The sequence below is a fragment of the Takifugu flavidus genome, chromosome 9, assembly GCF_003711565.1.
Source record: "Takifugu flavidus isolate HTHZ2018 chromosome 9, ASM371156v2, whole genome shotgun sequence".
Classification (NCBI taxonomy): Eukaryota; Metazoa; Chordata; class Actinopteri; order Tetraodontiformes; family Tetraodontidae; genus Takifugu; species Takifugu flavidus.
In genome coordinates, this window is record NC_079528.1 from 12,246,606 (window position 1) to 12,266,885 (window position 20,280).

A 20,280-nucleotide genomic window follows, 5' to 3' on the forward strand; every position below is an offset into this window, starting at 1 on the left:
TGCAACATTTAATATTAGAATGATTTTTCATTACCATGGTTCGAAGAACACAGAGGATGTTTGTATTAATTACAAATAACTAATAGAATTATTGCGTAACATGCCAACAGGGAATGTGTTTCTTTTAATCTGATTTGAGACAAAATTGTACACGTACAGCTAGCAAGCGGTCTCCGGTCTGCAGCCGTCCATCTTTCTGGGCAGCTCCTCCTTCAATGATCTTGGTAATATAAATGCTGTTGTCTCCTGGGATATGTTGGTTTCCAATCCCTCCGGCGATGCTGAATCCAAGCCCTGTTTGAGAAATAAACACATCACATGGTCAATATGTTCACGAATTTCTGATGTAATGCCTATATTGCTGGTTCTCCTGACCTTTGGGCCCTTTTAGCAAGTTAACCTCCAAAATGGTCTCGGGTGGGGCCTGCCTCCGTCGGACCAGCAGGCGCACCACTGGCCCCGCCTCCTTTAGGGCCTCCACTGCCCGGCTATGTACCACCTCGGACACGTCCACGTCATTCACACGCAGCACACAGTCATTCACCCTGTAGGGAGAAACAATGTAAGCAAAACCATACATGTGTTGATTTAAACCACAATATAAAACGTGTTTGGGACTTACCCCAGCCTCCCATCCATGGCAGCTGCTCCTCCAGGGATAATCTTGGTGATGAAAATCCCGGGATCATCTGGAATATGGGGATTGTCAATACCTCCTGCGATGCTGAAGCCCAGCCCAGAGTTTCCCTGAACACAATAGGCAATTTCAGTGCAAAATTTCATTAGGGACAGTAAGAAAACCACAATTAAACATAGACAGAGGTAAGTGAGGGGGTTCAAGGCGGGCTCAAGGTTAGCGCAATATGTCTCCTAAATGTACAGATATCTCACTTTGAACTTGTGTTTTTCCTAATATGCGTGTGTGTGTGACAAATAATGTCAAAAATGCAGTGTGTTTTCAGTCAAAGCTCGCTGATGCCTCAGTCTTAGTCATGCCTCGCAGAAAGTGGATATAATGTGTAAAGTTGAGAAGTAAGATTTTAGAGCATCTTATTCGGCGCGCGCTACAGGCGCTACCATCGCCTGTCGTTCACGGCCCTGAGAGCTGGTCCAGGGGCACCGCTGCCTCTGACAGCCGTGGCCACAGAGACAGGCAGCAAACAAGACAGCTGAGAGTCCTCACTTTATTATTTTCCATTATTAATGAGCAACAGTCAAAACAAATTAGGACAAAGGGAGGCTGAGGCATCCCAGTGTGCTGTCCTGGTGTCTAGAGGTATAGACTGGGTCTTACACCCACAGAACTTTTGAGGTGTGAACTTGAGGTGTGTTTTTCACCGAGGCCTCTTGCATGGAGAAATGTCACTTTAAACGTGCACATCTATCATAGGTCTGGAGGTGCAGCGTACTGGATTTGCAGACCTTAAAGCTCTGCCACTGCACGCTAAGCTATCACAGACAAGTACAGCCATGTCTGCTGAACCATTGAACAGGAGATCACTTTACATTTCTGTCATCTGCTGATGACATCAGCAACAGGATTATGTCGAAACCCCCCATAAAATGGCACCTCTCTGACACTTCTCTGTTAATACACCGTAAGACATACTTCATGCAGCGGTGTAACAGCTATAACTCCACCAACACTCAAAATCACGTATGATTTAGGCAGGAAGCTTTTTTTCTTTGACTCGCATTTTCCTTAAGCCCACTTAGCTGTTACTACCACCTAGTGGGGAGAAATCCAGCCGTCGTCAAGAGAATACGTCAAACAATGACATGTTAAAGGTGGAAAGAACCGAGTTGCAATGATTTCAAGCTCACCCTCTCCAGTATAATCTCTTCATATTTATACATGCCGTCGCTGCCATTTACCTGTCAAGAAAAAAAAAAGTGTGAATGTACAGCAAAGGGAAAGAGAAGCACAGAATAATAATAATGTGAGAACACTTCATGAATACGCATGATGGAGCACAGAGAGCATTGACCACAGTACACAGAACACTCTTTTACAAATGTTCTGGTCATGTCCGAAGATTTGCAGCTTGTAGCACTCCGCTCTTTGAGACCTAAGATGTTTGGCACAGAGCTGGAGCCAGCTCCTCTCATCCTGTAGTCCAGATCTAGGAAAGATCTGTGTTGGCTTTCTGTTCTCGTGGAAACCGATATTATTGAAATGGAAAGACCCAACACCTTCAACATATAGTCATTGGATTAGGGAACTCACGCTCCACGTAAAGTTGGAGGAAATCAGACACCAACCAGAAAATCTAATAATATTTAGCAACCCTTCTTAATGTTTGTTGATGATTGTTTGTGAAGGCAGATGATATAAACAGCCAGTTCTGCCCTCTGTCATTTTCTTATTTATTTTAATTTTCTTTTGTCCGGCTTGTGAATTTTGTATTTTGAACTATGTATTTTATATCCTTAACACTGTAAGTCTAATACTTGGGGAAAGGCAGTGGGGGGATGGGGTTGGAGAGGACTTCCTGTCCTGTTTTTGGTTTGATGGATCTTTGGTGAACTGTAGACCGAACATTGTAAAAATATTGTAAAAATTGATCAAAAATATATAGAGAGAGAACACACATTCAGCAGATGTTGCACTAAATAGTTAAACTAAAATAGCACCGTGACTGTGATTTGTGGCAGCAAGATGAAAAAGCATGTCTCCTTATGTCAGGAAGGATAAGCACTGAGACACTACGTGCACAATGGAAGGATGCACATTCGCCAAAAACAGGGAGGGTGAAGAAGAAAATGGATGTGGAGCAACACGGCACAAACAGAAAACAGAATGGTGAGAGCAGGAGGCACCTTTTTCTTACACATACACGGACACATACGTGCACAGAGACACGCACACACTGGGGGGTGGGGGGGTGTGAATGGGATTGATAAACAGTGTTCAGAGAAAGAGAGACAGATACAGATACTTACATAAGGGCCTGCATCTAGTGAGTCTGCGTTGACGATGATGGGGGGAGGGTTAGCCTGTGAATATGAAGAGATACACACATTATCTCAGTGTGTGAGGCTGGCAGCACACAGGCATAATGCGGTACACACACTATCACTCAGGAGCAAAGTGAACGGACGCCATGGGAACAGTCGGTGAATCTCCGTGGGGCTCAGATTGAGAATGAGGACTGGGGCCGGGAGACCGCCGCTTATTAACCACTGCAGCCACACATCCTGCGTTCACCTCAATATGTTTTTGTGCTTAAAAAAAAAAAACCACACACCCCCCATCACCCCCTCCTTTATCACATCCATTTCACACACTTACATGCCATCATACGTGATCACGAGCCATATGCATGATTTTATCATTTGGTATATGTCAGATGCGTACAAGATATGCAATAATTTACAAGCAAGGGAAACATAATTTAAGATATTTATCATGACAAGGGGGCAGTCAACATTCCAGGCAGGTTTCTGACTGTTAAACTGATAAACTAGTCCTTTTGAATTCACTAATAAACTAATAACGCAGGACAAAAGCAGCAACCATTGCTGCTATGACGTTTACTGTTGACCATGAGTTGAACAAAATATTTTAATGAGCTTTTTACATATTTTCAGCACATTGTTGTATTTAACATTAATTTCTTAATGAATAATGTTTGTCATTGGCATTCTCAGGTGGTCATGTGCGATAGTTCCTTTACACTTGCCACCATATTGAACCATACTGGCTTGGTTGGAGCTTTATATGAGCCATATATACGTATATGTGTTTGGATTGCTTTGATAATAATTTGACTTCCCAACTTGGCTCTGTTGCTCCACCTGGTGTTGGCTCTTCCACTTCATGCCTGCGCAGGGCCTGAAAAGCCATGACACCTCAGAGGAAGCAGCAAGTGTCAAGATGCTGGTTTAAGTGCAGGTTGATGACCATCTTCTGGCTGTCTGCTTTCTATTGATTTGATTGAGCGATGTGGGTGAGGAGGTGCTGACGACGCTGCACGGGGACCAACATGGAAGACAAAATCATTGACTCCCTGTCTTACCCCCACCGCTTCACGACTTTGTTAGCATATGCAGATGCTTCCTGTATCCAAACATCTGAAACTATTCATCATTAATCACATTGCAGTCTACTTTACATGATGCACTGTCAAAAGTAAATACCGGTACTGCTGACATAAATTTAACTGCTTATGGAGTCACTGGCACTCCAGATGAAGTTACATACATATATACCGGCCAATAGGGGGCGCAATGGTTTATTGAATGGGCCCAATTAAGGGGGGCCACGCCTCCTTTTTTTAAAAGAATTGATCAGTTTTAAAGTTTCTTTGAATCCAAAGTTGGTTGCATACTGAAGTATGTGACCTTGACAGGGATGTTACAAGAAATAGGCACAACATTTTAATTTACATTAAACATATATTTGCTGGTATGTATTATAATGCAATAACACTCCAAGAGCCTATCAAGTCAAACAAAGCCTGATTATCATTGGATCAAATGTAATTGCGCCACAATTTTGGTAGCATTATTTCATTTGTTATTTCACTGTAATGTGGTTTAGTCCTGATGGTGAAACAGGAGCTGTAGGTTTGACCCGTTTCACTAGGTGGTGATGTGCTATGGCTCTGGACAGATGTGGCTGCGACGTCCACCCCCTCCCAGTCAGCACAATCAGCCTTTCGTTTGTAATCTGCATATGGACTAACAGCTGCTCGACTCTCTGCTTGTGTTTGCACATTTCTTGTGGAGGTTTTGCTCTTTTACTGCCCCCCCGCCTTTATCTTAGACTACAAAGCGTAGCGTTCGCATGTCCTAAACCCGGCAGTTTCACGCTGAACGTTTGCATCCTTATCGGCCAAAAGCAGCCATGTTAGTTTCAGAATGATGTGAGTGAAAACCCTGAAAACAAACAGTATACAGCCAGGAAACCGCCTTAAGGCAACACATGGGAAAACATGACCTACTACTGAGTCCACATGTGACAAAAAACACACCTGTTACAGTAAGAACGCCTGCAGTACCTGTCATTGATACCGAGTTTTCAGAGTGATAGAGGTTCAGCTAAAATACAGAACAGTCTGTTTCAGTTTCGGTATCCAAAGGCCGCTAAGAAGTCCCTCCATCTTTAATCTCACATAAAAAGCAAATAAAAAGGAACGGAGAACATAATCCCCAAGTCATCTCAGGACCTGTTTAACGTTTGCTATGAAGTGGGATCACCTCACATCCTTAGGATCTGCTCTGCCTCTGCTGTTAACCTACTGACCAGATGAAGAAAATGGGTGATTAAAGACGCTAATAAGATCTGACAAGCACTTTATGGCTTTCTAGAGGTTTTTTCGGCTGTGCTATAATGGGCCCCCAGGAGGACATGTAAGGGACAAACATTAACTCACAGTATCTGGATTTTACATTGTAGACAGAAGCAATCTAGGACGACCTTCTAAAATTGCTGAGTAAATTTTTTCCTTTATACTCTGACCACATTGTATGGTAAATGACCTCAACTAAAGCAGCAATAACCCCACCTGGGCATTTGATCATATCCTCTTATATTCACATCGATAGAAATTCAACCAAAGCCTTCACAGTCATTTTTGAAGGTTATAACAGAGTTCACATAAAATGGATACCAGTAACAGAGGCTGGAGACAAGTGGAGTGGACACAGACCTGTACACACGGCAATGAGTCCAGATTGTGTTCCCAGCATGAGTTTATTACAACAAGTCCCTTCTGACTACCAAGAGTGATGAAATGTTGCCAGCTCCAGTTCTTTCAAGCGTCCCTTCCTTGTATCATTCACCCATCTGTTCAAAAGAACCTATCTGTCAGTGGAGACAGTGGTGTCTGTCTCTTTGTCTCTCAGCATCACCATGGACGTGTATCAATGAGCTGCAACCAAACTGGCAACCAGTGCTTGCACAGTATTCTAGGGTGAGATGACATAGTCACCTGACTCTATATTACATATGATCTGTTCAGGATTTAAGTGCAGTCACACAGTTCACAAGTGTAATATAATGTTTAGAGAATATGTCCATTTAATTTCACACCAAATACGAGACAAAGACACCACATTAATCAGCACGAGATCGAAACCTCACGCTAGGACAGTTGTGCTGGAATCCACCTGACAGCATTGAATTTAACAATAATCCTTGTTTGTTTAATCCACATGAAACAGGGTGTGCTGCTTTTAATTTTTTACTTCATATTGTATGTAGACGGAATGTTGGCTACACAGTGTATGATTTATGATTGAATGTGTTGTTGTTTTTTTACATATATTTGGAAAAAAAAATAGTGTGAAAATAGAATTCTATAACTTCCAGCACTGGAATAACTCTTAGAAACGGGATTTCCATCAACAAGATCCATTGAAATTCCTTTTACAATGATAAATTACTGATGCAAAACTGCAAATGTTTATTTTTATGAGTTATAATTTGTATATAAAATACGTAAATGTGGGTATGTTCCCAAAATCACGAGTTTCACTTAAAGACGCATCCTGCAGCCCTGCAGATGACAGTGATGCTGCACCTCAGGACAGCTTAACCCCTGACTTCTTTCATTTTAAATACCTTCCTGTAGGTAAGGGGGGGGGGCATAAGAGAGCTGAGCGTGTGCACAGTGACGGCATGCTGACAGGGCAATAACCGCTTCCTCCTTAGCAAATATTTCCACATCGGTGCCTCGCTAACCAGGCACACTGACATAACAGCTCAGTCTTCAGTGGCGACATCACAGTGAAATATGACAGTCAGGCCTGCTCAGATGATGCACCCAGTCACTCAAATGATACAGCCAATGCTGAAGAAAGGTCTACCATCTCAGCAAACAGCAGAGAACAAAATGTGCTAGGAAGTACATTCACTCCCCCCCTCAAAAAAACCCATAATGTGCTGATTTTTCCCCCCTGAACCTTTAGCTGTGCTGCCTGGATGTTTTTCTGCAGAATGTGGGATTACAGACGCAGTCTGTGTTGCTGCTCCCATCCCCTGGCTCCCATAGGCCACGCTGCAGTCCAATCAATACTGACTCAATTACCATGCACCCAACATCTCATTCACGCTGTTGGCCCCTCTGCCGGAGGGAAGAGGGAAGGAGAGAAGCAAGGTGAGAGACTAAGTGACAGTTTGATCTGAGAAAGGATGAACATGTGACAGAAAGAGATCATCTAATTGCAGGTGCTGTTGTGATGAAATGTGATGTTCTTTGTAGGAAACAAAAGCTGCATCATGTTGTGTAACAAGGAAAATACCATGGCGATTGAATGGGCTTTACTCAGGTTTATTTAACTTACACAGCCAAAGGTAAATCAATTAGTTTGCCCCATTAAAACTCGATTTTCTTCTAATTTATCGGCTGCGTTTGACCATCCTGACCCTACTACCATAAATACACACAAACATTGCAATCTCATGCATGCAGGAACAATATTTAATAGCCATGTCACAGCTTTCAGCAGCACTCTCCACTCATCTTTAAATAATAATACACACCCTGCACTGGCTCCCTTCTCTTTCATGCTGAGCAGCTCCAAATGAAAGCTAACTAGTTTGACCTTCACAAGTTTAGCCACAGAGGAACAAGTGTATATATGTAATGAATATTCAGCATTGTGTAACAACAAGGGAAAGATGCACAATCCTGCTGCCGATTCATGGGGTGAATTAAGACATTAGATTGTGTATTCCTCCTGTAATATATAGAGTTAAAACCGAGCTGCACCTTTTTAGAAAGATTAAACAATATTGAGGTTGTGTTGAACTGTGGAATTGGACGTGAAACTGATCATTATGCATGGTGTGAAGGTGCCAAATGCATGAATTATCCTTGAGTGATTACACTGTGGTGTAAAGGGCTACGTTGATTCTTCACAGTTTAATATGGTGTTTTGATTTTTAAAATAAATAAATGAATGTAAAAATATAGAAATATATATATTTATCTCAGTTGTGATCCTGTTAAATGACGACATGATTCCATTTTTAACATAACGAAACCCACATGCAAGTTTACGCCGGCAGCTCCTCAGTGAAAATTACCAATGGTTCTGTGAGAATGAAGAACAGCTGCCGTGCCGGGCCCGTCCACCCTGCTTCCTCCAAATCAGGGGTGGCTGCTACATGTTGCCTCCTCTAACAAAGCTGAGGGAGTTCTGGAGCATGAGCTGACCCACTGTCATGGTGCACAAGCATGCATTTGTCATGATTGACAACTCATTTCAGCCGGACGTTTGGTCAGGGACTTAACATCAGGGTGGAGTTGGGTCACTGCCAGTCCAGCTGCTCCTGCACAAGAACCCTGCAGTCCAGTTAGCTTTGTGTTAACTTTCTGTTCAATGTGTAAACTTTACAGACAGCACCTGCACCACTGGTCCAGGAGCTGAACCTATCAAGGCAAGGCTGATTTTTTCCAAGTTTATGCAAACAAATTTAACTTGACTTTCTTCTCTTTGTTCTTTAAAACATATTATGGAGGAAAAGGTTCCTCTCCTTGAAATACATTGGAAACCCCCTCCCTGGAAAGTTTGAGCATCTAAGGGATCCCAGGAGCTATGTTGTCGGAGGCTGAATACCCAGGTGATGAAGAATAGTAAAAGAAGGCAGGTTATGTAACCTGGACTGGGGTCGGGGATCACAGGTGAGTGTCTGGTGGGTCTTTGCCCACTGACTATAGCCATGGGGACCTGGAATGTCACCTCACTGGGAGGAAAGAGCCTGAGCTAGTGCGGGGGGGTTGTGCAGTACAGGCCAGAGAGAGCCAGACTCACCTCCACGCACAGTCTGGGTTCTGGTCCCCAAGTCCTTGAGAGAGGCTGGACTCTCTTCTACTGCCCACAGTAGGAGGTGACCAGCTGGTGTAGGCTCACTTTTAGCTCCCCAGCTATTGAGTAGAAGTTCTCCTCAGTGTACAAAAGGATCACCTCCCTGTGTCTTCATGTCTGACACAGGTTTATCACAGTTGTTGTGGCTCACAGGCCAAAGAACGGTTCAGAATATGTGGCCTCCTTGAAGGCCCTTGGAGGGGAGAGGGAAGTCTGGGAGTCCCGGTTTAGACTGCTAAACAGGGACCTTGCCCAAGGGGATTACATAATCTAAGCATACCTGATGATCATTATAGCTGCTTGAGAGTTATTCTACTGGTTTCCTGTATGCTAAATATGCTAAATACAATATGAGATACAGTTGGAGTAAATATGCTCTTGGTGATCGTTGTCTTGGTATTCCAGGAATCCACAAGCCAACTTTTACATATGTGTTAAAAAGTCATGTTTCATATCACTGCTAATATTACAGAGGTGGAAAGGTCCTCAGAAATACAAAAAAGGAGCTGTCCTGAGGTGCCCATGTCTTTTTATGGGTTTTCTGACATAGGAATGTGGCACAACTGCAGATTATGGTGTGACTATCAACCAGAAGATGTAAAAGCAGTTAGCAGCTTGGAAGGGAGCAAAACCACCACGATCTGAAATCGTGTGTGAATAGAAGGGTACAATTTCTAAAAAAAACTGAGCCAGGAAACCCAAACAGCCGCTGAAAGCCATCCGCCACAAGAGTTGCTCAACAATCTTGAGTTGATTCTGAGAAATATTGCTTCTATTTTTCTCCTTAATACCATTTAACTGGCATCTGGACGACACCGCTGTGCCAGGCCAGCATTTCCCCACTGGTCCCAGCTTTTATGCTGAGCTAACTTATGTCTGTGCCAGTCAGGATGGCAACAATATTCATCTAACCTCCTCCCGATATGCCAGTGAAAAGATGATATCGTCATTAGTCATAACCAATTCAATAAACACTGTAATTTCACATATTAGAAGCTGTATTAAACAATATTAGAATCAAAGTAATACGACTAATGTCAAGAAACTCAGTGTGCATTTCACTGAAGACAGTAAGATTGAATTTTTATATCTTTTTTAGGTTTAACTCACAGACTATTTGTCGGCTGAGTTTGATAAAGGTGATAAAATGAAGAATTACATGAAGTGGGGCAGCGGGAAAGGCAACAGAAACGAGGGCTGTGGCCCTAATTTCCATGTGATACTTGTGAGTATATCTAACACATTTATACATATGCTGGTGTATTTGTGCCAAACAACACAGTGGAAAAAAACAGGGCATTGTTTTAAAGCCCCGTCAATCTACCCCTGTTGTGGACCCAGATTTTCTTACATCTCTGGCAGGAATTATCCACCTTACTGGACTAATGTTTACTAGACACGACACAAATCTACATCTGATTTGTTCCCTGTTTTAAAGGACATAAGTCCTTGGAAAGGAAGTATTAAAACAATTTATTTGCCTATGCTAAAATACACGCCGCTGTTGTGCGTACAGCAAAAGCTTTTTTATAGTTTTTATCTGGTTGCAGCAGCAGAAACACAAGATCCGTGGCCAAACCGACACACTAATTATCTGAATTCTAGGTGCACAGACTCATGTTGCATCACTCTTCACATTTTGTACCACCCCTCCCCCCCCTCTCTGCCCGCTGAGATATTCCACTGAGCATATGCAGGGCTCGGATTTGGCTGATTACATAATTGAAAATTTTAATGGTGAATATTAATCCACAATGGCCCATATTGGGTTTTATAAGCAGGCTGATCAGGATCTGCAGGCCGTCGTGAGCAGCGACAGTCAACAGAAAATGAAGCTCTGGGCTGGAAGAGATCTTTTTATTACGAGTGGCGTGGCTGATGCAGCAGAGCCGACTCGGTAGCACTGTTCACCGCGCATTTATCCTGGAATGCATTTTAGATGCGTTTTTCAGGATGAGAAAAAAGGGCAAATTTTCCCTTGACTCATGCTCGACGTCGGTGCAGCAGAGAAAAAGAGGCTCGCTGCACGTCAACACTGCAGTCTGAGGGTAATTAACTAGCTGAGCAGCAAAGCTACTGTGCAGCTCTGACTGAGCCTGCACCATGGCAACGCACAGGGCTGAGTCTGAGCCGCGCTCCCCCTCTATTCCTCCTCCTCCTCCTCCTCTCATCTTTCATCACCCTTCTTCACTGGCTTCTCTTTCTTTACGCCACACCTCTCATTTCCTCACCTCTTCGTCTCTCTTTCCATCTCCTACCTTCTAACATGTAAACTGGCACCTGAAAAGACCCTCGCTCGTGCACGCTTGGGAAGGGCTCATCTCTGCGGGATTTCATTTTTATTTACTGTATCTTCATTTTACCAAGTAAAGTCATTTGAGAGCAGCTTCTTTTTTACAGTGATGACTTAGAAAAAGAGGCCGTAGCCAAAGGAAAAGTAATGAATAATTTAAACACCGGCCTGGGTGTTTTAATCAGATCTTGCGAAACCTATTCAATACTACAGTTGAAAACACTCTGGTTGTATAATGTCGGTCAGAATGTGCATGTCAAAGAAAATGGCAATAATTTGCAGTTCTGCATTTCTCAGTTTACTGGTACTTAAAACCCAACCCCCCCACCCACCCCCCCCCCCCCCCACACACACACACACACACTCTAAATACAGTATATATATTTGTACATGCCTGCCACTCAAAGATAAACTCAATTACCCAAATCCCACGCACAATCAGAAGAGTCAGCGCACAAAGCTGACATGCCAAATCCTAAAAGATAGTAACAGCAGCTGTAAATGACAATACATCATCATTACAAGAGTGAAAGTGTGGCCGGCAACTACACTTTATGCTACATCACGCTGTTTCCTGTGGTTTGGTCTCCACTGGCGACTTTTGGGCTGCAGTGTGAGTCAAAGAAAGTGCACAGACACACAAACGGTGAATAAGGAAAGTAATAAATCCATAAAAGCAATTTCCAGGCAGATATGTACTCAACAGTGTAATAAAAAGCAATATATTGGGCTGGGACTGCTTATTTTGTTTATGTCCATAAGAGAGTGAGAGAATGTAGATGCCTTCATCCCTCTGTATTTGACTTTGAGACGAGGCCTTTCAGATATCACCTTCATATTTAAGATATCTTTACATATTTAACAGCACGAGATCTCAGAGATCTTTATGCATACAACCGACTGTCTATAAAACATTTGCCACCATGGGGGAGAGAGGAAGTCTATGTGAACCAAACGTACTGTAAATTACTGCAGCCTCCTCTATCTATATAATATGTTTACTTCACATGCAGACAGGCTCCACCCATTAACTGCCATTACTAGAGGCTTTATATTTAGAATGTACATGCTTTTATATTATTTTTTATTAGTATTTAGCAGATCTGATGGCTCAGAGGTTCTACAGCTTTATGGCAGGTCTTATCAAACTAGCTTTGAAACAATTATTAGTTTGACATTAATGTAAAGCATCGCTACACATCTTCAGCACAGCAGCTTTGATGCGTGTGGAACAGATGTTTGAAGTCGCTGTTGCCGCGGTTCTGCTGCAGTCTTTGATTCATGCAGCGTATTAAAAAAAAGAGGTAAAGAGAAGGGCATCGTAGGATGATAGATATGAACACACACACACACACACACACGCACACACACACACACACACACACAAATCAGAGTCCAGACCAAATGGCTGAAGGGCTGCTTGGATAATGCATTAGACAGAGATGGCTCTCAGAGCAGCTACACATGGTGAGAAATGCACCGCTCAGCCAAATGCCCCCCCAAACACACACACACAGGAGTGGGCGAGGGTGTACGATGATCTTAGAACCAAACACTTGGCCACCTCAGACTCAGCAATGACCACATGTCCAGTTAACACAGGTGTGTCTACGTCCCTGCTGCATATACATACTGTATGTAGGCACAGACATTTAAAGTAAAATGTTACAATTGTTTGTTTAGAAAATACAATAGGAGTCCAAATGATGCACAAATGTGTTTTAAGAAATCACCCAGTAGTCAGAGAGTAGTCCCCTGAATCCAGTAATGAATATCTGTGTTTTAATTTGTGATTGTGAGAGAATTTTTGCTCACTATTAACTTGGAGTACTTTGTTAATTATCAAATCATAAAGCTGAAACCAAGTAATCGCTAGTGACAGTGCGGTTATAGGGGTTAAGATATTCTTATGAAGGCCCAAACACCTACCAATGGCATTCAATAACATCATGTCATAATGTGGTAAACACATATAAAGAAGTTAAACAATGCAAATATTTCACATAGAGGTTTAAACAATGTAATGGCACATCCCATCTGTATTACATATCATCCCTCTGCTGCAAATATTTCAACAATACAGCTCCATATATTTAAAAAAAGTCTTAATTCCATTTGTTTTTAGTTACCAACTTAATGCCACCTCAGATGTTTCAAATTAAACGGCCATTTAAAACAGGGAGATTATACGCTTTGAGCCACGGGAAGCCTCTTAATATAATGCACACACGAGCAGGACGTTTCGGGTTTCACTGACTGTTCAACACAATTAAAAAAACACAAACAGCAAAGTGTTGGCTATTACTCTCCTGAGGATATTACCGGTACTGTGGTGGAAATGCAGATAATACTATAATATTTATGGCCCTGGGTTCAGGTCTCTCCACAGCTGATTGTTATCATTTAATAATAAACTACTGAACCACTGATGTAAGTATATTAATACTTGTATTAATTACTCTACATCAGGACGTGTTCTTTCTTAAACTAAACACTACCGTATATCTTAGTGTAAAGCGTTATCAAAATAACAGCTCATGCAGAGCGCTGGATGACTAAAAGGAAAAAACATCATTATAAGTGCTGTTTAAAGCTCCCACACTCCTCCACGAAAAGGAAGAGGAGTCAGAAAGTTTAGGCCGCAGCTCTACTCCGGGATTGGCTGGATTTACACATGTTCCACGGCAGCATGTGGGGGATGGAGCTTGGCACCCCTTGCTGAGAATTCTTGGAAAATACGATAAAATAAAAACTTCAAATAAAAACAGCAAAACACTGGAAATGTCTGCTTCCTGTCACAGAGGGCCACGCTACAGGTCCTGCATTTGTCACACTTTCAGAGAGAATCTGAAGCTTCCATTGCTGAATCAGGAGTCCACTCTGCCCTGCACAACACGCTCACATTTCTGGGCCAGTCGCTACTGTGATCAGCAAAAACCCCTAAATAAAACAAAAGCAGCCAAGCAAACAAACAGCGCGCCCCTCCCTCCGCCTTTCTTCCCTCCTCCCCTCCCTGAGCTGGCAGTAGGAGCCTGAACAGTCCAGGCGAGCTGATACGGGTTCAGCCCTGGCGTCTAACAATGACCATATGGATCAGAGGGGCACAGTGGCCTGGGTTTCCAGCAGGGGGCACGCCTCCACTCGCACACAGTCTGAAGCTTAGACTGCCACTCTTAACTGTATGGAAGCCTATTTGAATCAACATGGCTGCAGCCACATTGCTGTGACCGGTTCCTGGATTTTAGATATATAATAACAGCAGATTTTGTTCCAGGGTCACAGCTACAGCAGCTCCTCATCACAGAAGCTCTCTGGCCCCCACAATCGTGTCTGGGTTGTTAAAAGTCTCTCTTGAATGCTCACGTCATCATCTCACTGGCCTTTTCCCCAGACGCACCCTCCCCACCCGCTCTTACCAAGCATAAAAGGCAAAGTTTTGTCAAAGTGCATATAAATATTGCAGTGTACCTTGTCTCGCTTGTTTCATAGTGCATTTCCCATGATTCACCAGCCTCCCTTTACCCACAACTTTCCATGGGCAAGAAACACTTTTGGGGGAAGAAATGTCTTTGTTACAAATTGTTGAGGATTTCCGGTTTAAGAGTTCAACTCCGGTCATTTGGTGAATTTAGTCATGTGACGGCTGTTGCTTGATAGAAACTATTGACCAACTAGACAGGACATAACATAACTCACTAATACATGACCTTTACCAGTGACCTATGACATCATAGAATAAACAATTGCTAAACTACTTAGCTAGTAGCATACTAGCTTGTCAAGTGGTGAAGGTCAGGTAGGTTCCTCCTAATAATACTGTTTTCCTCATCTTGTTCTATTTCTTTTTCTGTTTGTTCCACACTTATTTTTGAACGTAACCTGTGTACGATGCAAAGCTCAGGTTGCGTACAGAGTGCCAGTCCTGGTGAATTTGTTTAGCAAATACCAGTAGCCCGACAACCAAGTGCATTATCTGGCTGGAGTAGTCCAGCTTTCAGAAATGTGTTTTAGTACAGACTGTAAGATTGGTTATGCACATTAAAGGCCTGCATTTATGCATGACCAACATGTTTTCTGTCTGCACACAGCGTAAATATGCTAAATAATGCTTGAAATAATCTTCAGTAATGCATGTTTTCTTAAAAAACAAGACTGTGAAGCACTTGTCTGTACGCTTTGAAAACATTTCTCAGTGTTCTGTGGAATACTGCTATGATGCAGATGAATATCTGGGAGTAATTACACTGTTTCAGCTTGTTTTCACCTCCTACTGAATTTTTGCAGTGTTGGGTGAAGAGGAAATGTCACTACATCATGTTAGAGCAGGATCCAAAGAGATTAAATATTATGTGACTCGGGGGTAATGCTGAAAGTGTTGTGCTCAAAGGTTGTGATTTGTAAACTATATTCATCATTCTTCAGAATTATAAACGGTGTTACATAGAGCCAAAAGGGTCGATTGCCACAAGACACGGAATAGATTTTAAAAACATTCAGGCCTTTTTTGGTAAGTGTCACTTCCAGACAGTCATATAAGTCACCCATAGTCTCTATAATGTAAAACTATGAACTTATTGATGAGCCACATCCTGTCCTTATGCACAGCAGATGCATCCAACCCATTTTTCCTTTCCATTTATGATACCGATGTCACAACGCTGCTGCGAGCATTCAATTTTCCAGGCTGAGAGAGAAACAGAGGGATACTAGTAGTATAAATCACACTCCTACTACACTGCAGGTGGCCTGTAAAAAGAACAATGCAACATAATACCTAAAAGAACTGTTATTGTGAGAGATAAACACAAAGACTATGCTTTAACTGTTACAGTAACTAATAAAACCTCTACAATACTGATTTTGCGCTGCTGCAGAAAAACTACTTTATAGGACACAATCACCAATACGAAGCTGAATGCACAGAGGCCAACCTACTTTATTTGGATGTCTCATAACCTGAGAGAAAACAGGCACTAATGAACTGACTGGAGCAGCTCCTCTCACACCACCACCATTAATCACGGCTCCCGTCATTCATAATTGACTATTAAAGAAACGGGCTATGTGTGTTTTCATTCCACTCATCCGTTTCCTGTCTTTAATGGATAAATGTCTTTGCAGCTGATGAGAATATTCCAGGTTCGAAATAAGTCCTTTCACGATCCCGGCAGGGAGGCCACTTCAAGACGGTTGGGCATGTAGCACATGTAAATCCCATCTGCTACTCTCGGTATTGCTGTAACAGGAATGGCAAATCAAATCACAGCAACGAAAATTTCATCAGACAGATGCCCAGACCAATGACGCCGATAGGTCAATGTGAGTGTAAAAGAAATGCACAAAGATATACATCCGTGCAAACGTCCCCCCGATCCAGTCCTGACAGATGACCAGGCATGATCACATACAGGGGCGACATGCCTACCTTACGTGTGCGTTCATTTAAAGCATCCACCACAGAGGCCTGCTACAAACACCGAGGCTGACACTGCACTTTGGACCAAATCTAGATGCTAATAAATAAAGTAAAATCTAATTAATATTTAAAGCTAATCATAGGCACAGAGCTGGAGAACACACAAAGACAGCTTGCAGCCTAAGGGGAGAAGAGGGAGCTTTCTGACTAAAGCTCCCAGTAGACTGAGGTCTCTACTTTTCTCAGATTTATATTCAAAAGCTCTTGTTTTAAAGAATGTTCTTATAATCCCAACTGGAATCATTCACGATTATCCAAGCAAGCTCTCAACAAAAGCATCACAAGCATTTAATAAACAGATGACAAAAGGGGGGGAAATATGGCATCGTTATGTTTTGAGGTGTGCAGATTTCCTCACAAACAGGTAACATTCACAGTTACTATACCCTATATGTAACGGGTGTGTGTAACCCCCCCGCCTTCATCCTGTGCGTGTTCAGGTAGTGGGGGAAGGGTAGCGTTCGCATTTCCCACCAAAAGATGAGCAATGGTGACTGAGAATTGCCTCGAGGGAGGGGGTGGCAGCTACTGCGCATCTCCAAGCATGCCATCCCATGCAGCCATTTACTGGAAAAGGGGCACGGATCGGCCGTACGCGAGCTTGTTTTAAGAGACAGATGCTTGTCCACAGTGTCAGGGCCTTGCTTGCTTTCACTCTGACAGCACCACCAACTGTCTGCTCTTACATAACCCCCTCCCCCTCTGCCGGCCCACTGCCGGCTTTTATTGGCTTATTTCTCGCCTTTTCAACGTTAGCACTTCACCCCACTGACCGCTGTCTTTCCCCCCATCATCCTTTGTGGCTCTTTCTGCCATAATTGTGTTCTTTCCTTTCCAATATGCAGGGGACATTTCGGGACAGAAACCATGAAGGCTGGATCATTTCCCTGGAGGTCTATTAAGGTGGATATTACATCTTTAAAAACAGGACTTTGCAGGATTCCTCAGGGCGTTTTACAAACTTCTGGGGCGGTCATACAAAATACGGCCCCCGCACGAATAACAAAATAGCATAAAACAGATTTGTCACACAGACGCAATGTTCTAAACTGATTATAAAATAAATCAGCAGTGAAAAGAGCAAATTAAGCAGACACACTGATGAACCTCCATGCAATCTGTAAATACTTACATAATCATCTCTATTGTGAGCTTTCAAACGAGTGAAATAAGCCTGATTGGTCTGGATGTATCGGCTAAGAAAAAAGGACCTTCAATAGATTTTAATAGCACAAGAGGCTGAGGGAAAACATACATCCCTGCAAGCATTTTTCGTTGGTTGAAGCAATCTGCTGATATCAGCCAGGTTGCAGCTGCCACGAAAAATTTTAGCCTCCATTTTACCCCTGTGCTCCTTCTTAGATTCCCTCTTCGGATCGGCTCGTATATGTTTCCACTCCAGAGCAGATCAGAGGTAAATGGAGGACTTACGGCCAATGCAGCAGCCCCTCACTACAAATGTGCGTCTGCACAGATCCACGCTCATGCACAGCAGCAACCTTTCCTTGGATCTAATGTTCACCATGTTACCCTTCCCCCACCCCAGGCTCACACTCATGCTCACATGCATGCACCTTAATTAAAGATTGCACTTCTCAAGTGGTTCTGACCTTTTTATCAACTGTAATTTATATATGTGTCTAAATGATCGCAGATAAAGGGAACAACATGTGGGTGATTTAACAGGTGATTTCATTCACGCTCTGCAGCGTATTAAACAGACAGTGCTTGAACTTATTAGTGCCGCATTTCTATTTTTTCATTCCGTATTTTCCAAGGGAAATGGCTTTCTGAAAAACGGATGCCAAAAGGGGACGGAACTGCGATTGGATATCGATTTCATCATCTCTTCCTCGAATTTTAACTAACGAGACACAATTCTACAGTGAGCTGATGTCGACAAATCTGCATTCTCCAAACAAATTGCTACAACTGTGCGATATTGGCCTGTGAGGCTCGAATGCTAAATTAATCATCCTGCTGCTTGACTGAATGAAAACGCACCATTTTTGGGCCTGTGCTAACTGCATCTTTGGGAACATTTACTGACATACACAAGGTGTGCTGAATCCACGAGCATTAGTCATCTGCATCAAGTCCATGAGCAGCGTTGACATGCGGTTGCAGTGGAACGGCTCTATTGCTATTCACATGATCTACCGAGAAAACCACAGTCAGCAGCTGTATGTAGCATGGATACCAACTATAATTCCCAAATCAATTCTAGCAGCAGTAACGTCGGCTGATACCAATAGATCCGTTTTAGCGCAGCTTGAGCGGCCTAAGCCCTCTAACAGTAGAGACGATGAGTTACCTGGTCATACCACTCCCGGTTGGTACAGGTACACTCGGGCCACCATCCTCCTTGTCCGCTGGAGTTGTTGCCATTCACTTTTGGCCCACCTTTGGACTGGCCCTTTGGATTCGGGCCTCCGGGTCCACCGCCAGACATGATCTTGCCCTTACTTCTCCCCAAAGTGCCCCCTCCTCCTCCCATGCTTCCACCTCCCCCTGAGGCTGGAGGAGGTAAGGTCTGGCCTCCCCCATACGCAGGAGGATATCCATAGGGTTCAGCCTGCCAGTCTCCTCCATATGACGGGGCATCCATCCTACGCAGGGCAGCCATACGGGTCACTTCATAACATTCTGGGCACTTGCAGCAGTGGTGGTGTTTGTGCATGCTGGCCGTGCAGGCTTGGCTGACACTGAGCTGAGCGGCGTGGCACTCTGTCTCTGCTGCCTCGTCAGATCTCACACAACACGCAGTGATCGGCTGAAAGACTGCTAATGCCGACGCAAATAACGCTAATCAGGAATATCTACAGATTTTCCCTTTGTCATCGAATCCTACCCCCTTCCTTGGTCCTCTGGAATGTAAAAAATATAAATATCTATGCCGAGAGGGATGGAAAGCAGCAACAGGAAAACAATTTTTTTAAAAATGGGCACGTAGTCTTTGTCCTCTTGACGTAGAAGATCAAAGGATATATTGAAAATATTGTATACGACCGCACGATCAGAGACCAGCCCCGATGATAGAAATTTCCTCTTGCTTCTCTAGCTTCACAGTGATGCTCATATAAATTCGTATAGATATAGATATAATCTTTTGCTTATATATCATATATATTTACACACACAAACACATATAAAAATATTAATATAAACAGACAAGCACAAATACAGATATATACATGAATAAATGTATATATATATATATGTATATATAGAAATATCTATATGCGTGTGTACAAATATATATAGATATATAAACAATATGTATAAATAAATGTTATCCGAAAAAAAGAAAATCTTCAGGTAAATCTTGATCTTCCCGGTCTGTCAAAAAATGTCACGTTTTCCCTCCTGCGTTGAAAATCGTTGTCTTTCTTCCGCTGTCTCTTCTCAGCCTGCAGAGAGGAGCTGAGCACTGGATCGCCTCTCAGCCAGTTTGCCCTAGATGTGGATTATTCAGAGGGATGCGCGCAAGCAAGAGGGAGAAGGAGGGAGGGGGAGAGGGAGAGAGAGAGGGAAAGAGAGAGAGAGGGGCAGGGATGGAGGGAGATTGAGGATACGTAGCAGCATCCCTCCAGCGTCTCAGCCCTGAGAGCCACAGCCAATCAACTGGCAGCACCGCCATCAGCAGCAGCACCAACAGGACTGAGTCTGCTCTTAAAGGGGACACACACCAAAA

General features: G+C 43.1%; 1 protein-coding gene across 9 annotated transcripts in view; it reads right to left on the reverse strand.

Moving 5' to 3' along the window:
- dlg3 (discs, large homolog 3 (Drosophila)) overlaps positions 1-20,280 on the reverse strand; it is a 53,856-nt gene that overhangs the window by 20,306 nt on the left and 13,270 nt on the right. For 4 of the 9 annotated variants that reach the window (XM_057042629.1, XM_057042624.1, XM_057042631.1 and 1 more), the window contains exons 5-9: positions 2,944-2,997; positions 1,825-1,875; positions 623-747; positions 376-545; positions 158-294 (exon numbers count right to left, since the gene is read on the reverse strand). In XM_057042629.1, the coding sequence (XP_056898609.1) occupies positions 158-294; positions 376-545; positions 623-747; positions 1,825-1,875; positions 2,944-2,997 (537 nt within the window). Of the gene's footprint in view, positions 1-157; positions 295-375; positions 546-622; positions 748-1,824; positions 1,876-2,943; positions 2,998-18,900; positions 20,113-20,280 lie in introns of those variants that run through there. The other 5 variants (XM_057042628.1, XM_057042623.1, XM_057042627.1 and 2 more) reach the window with 5 other exon arrangements.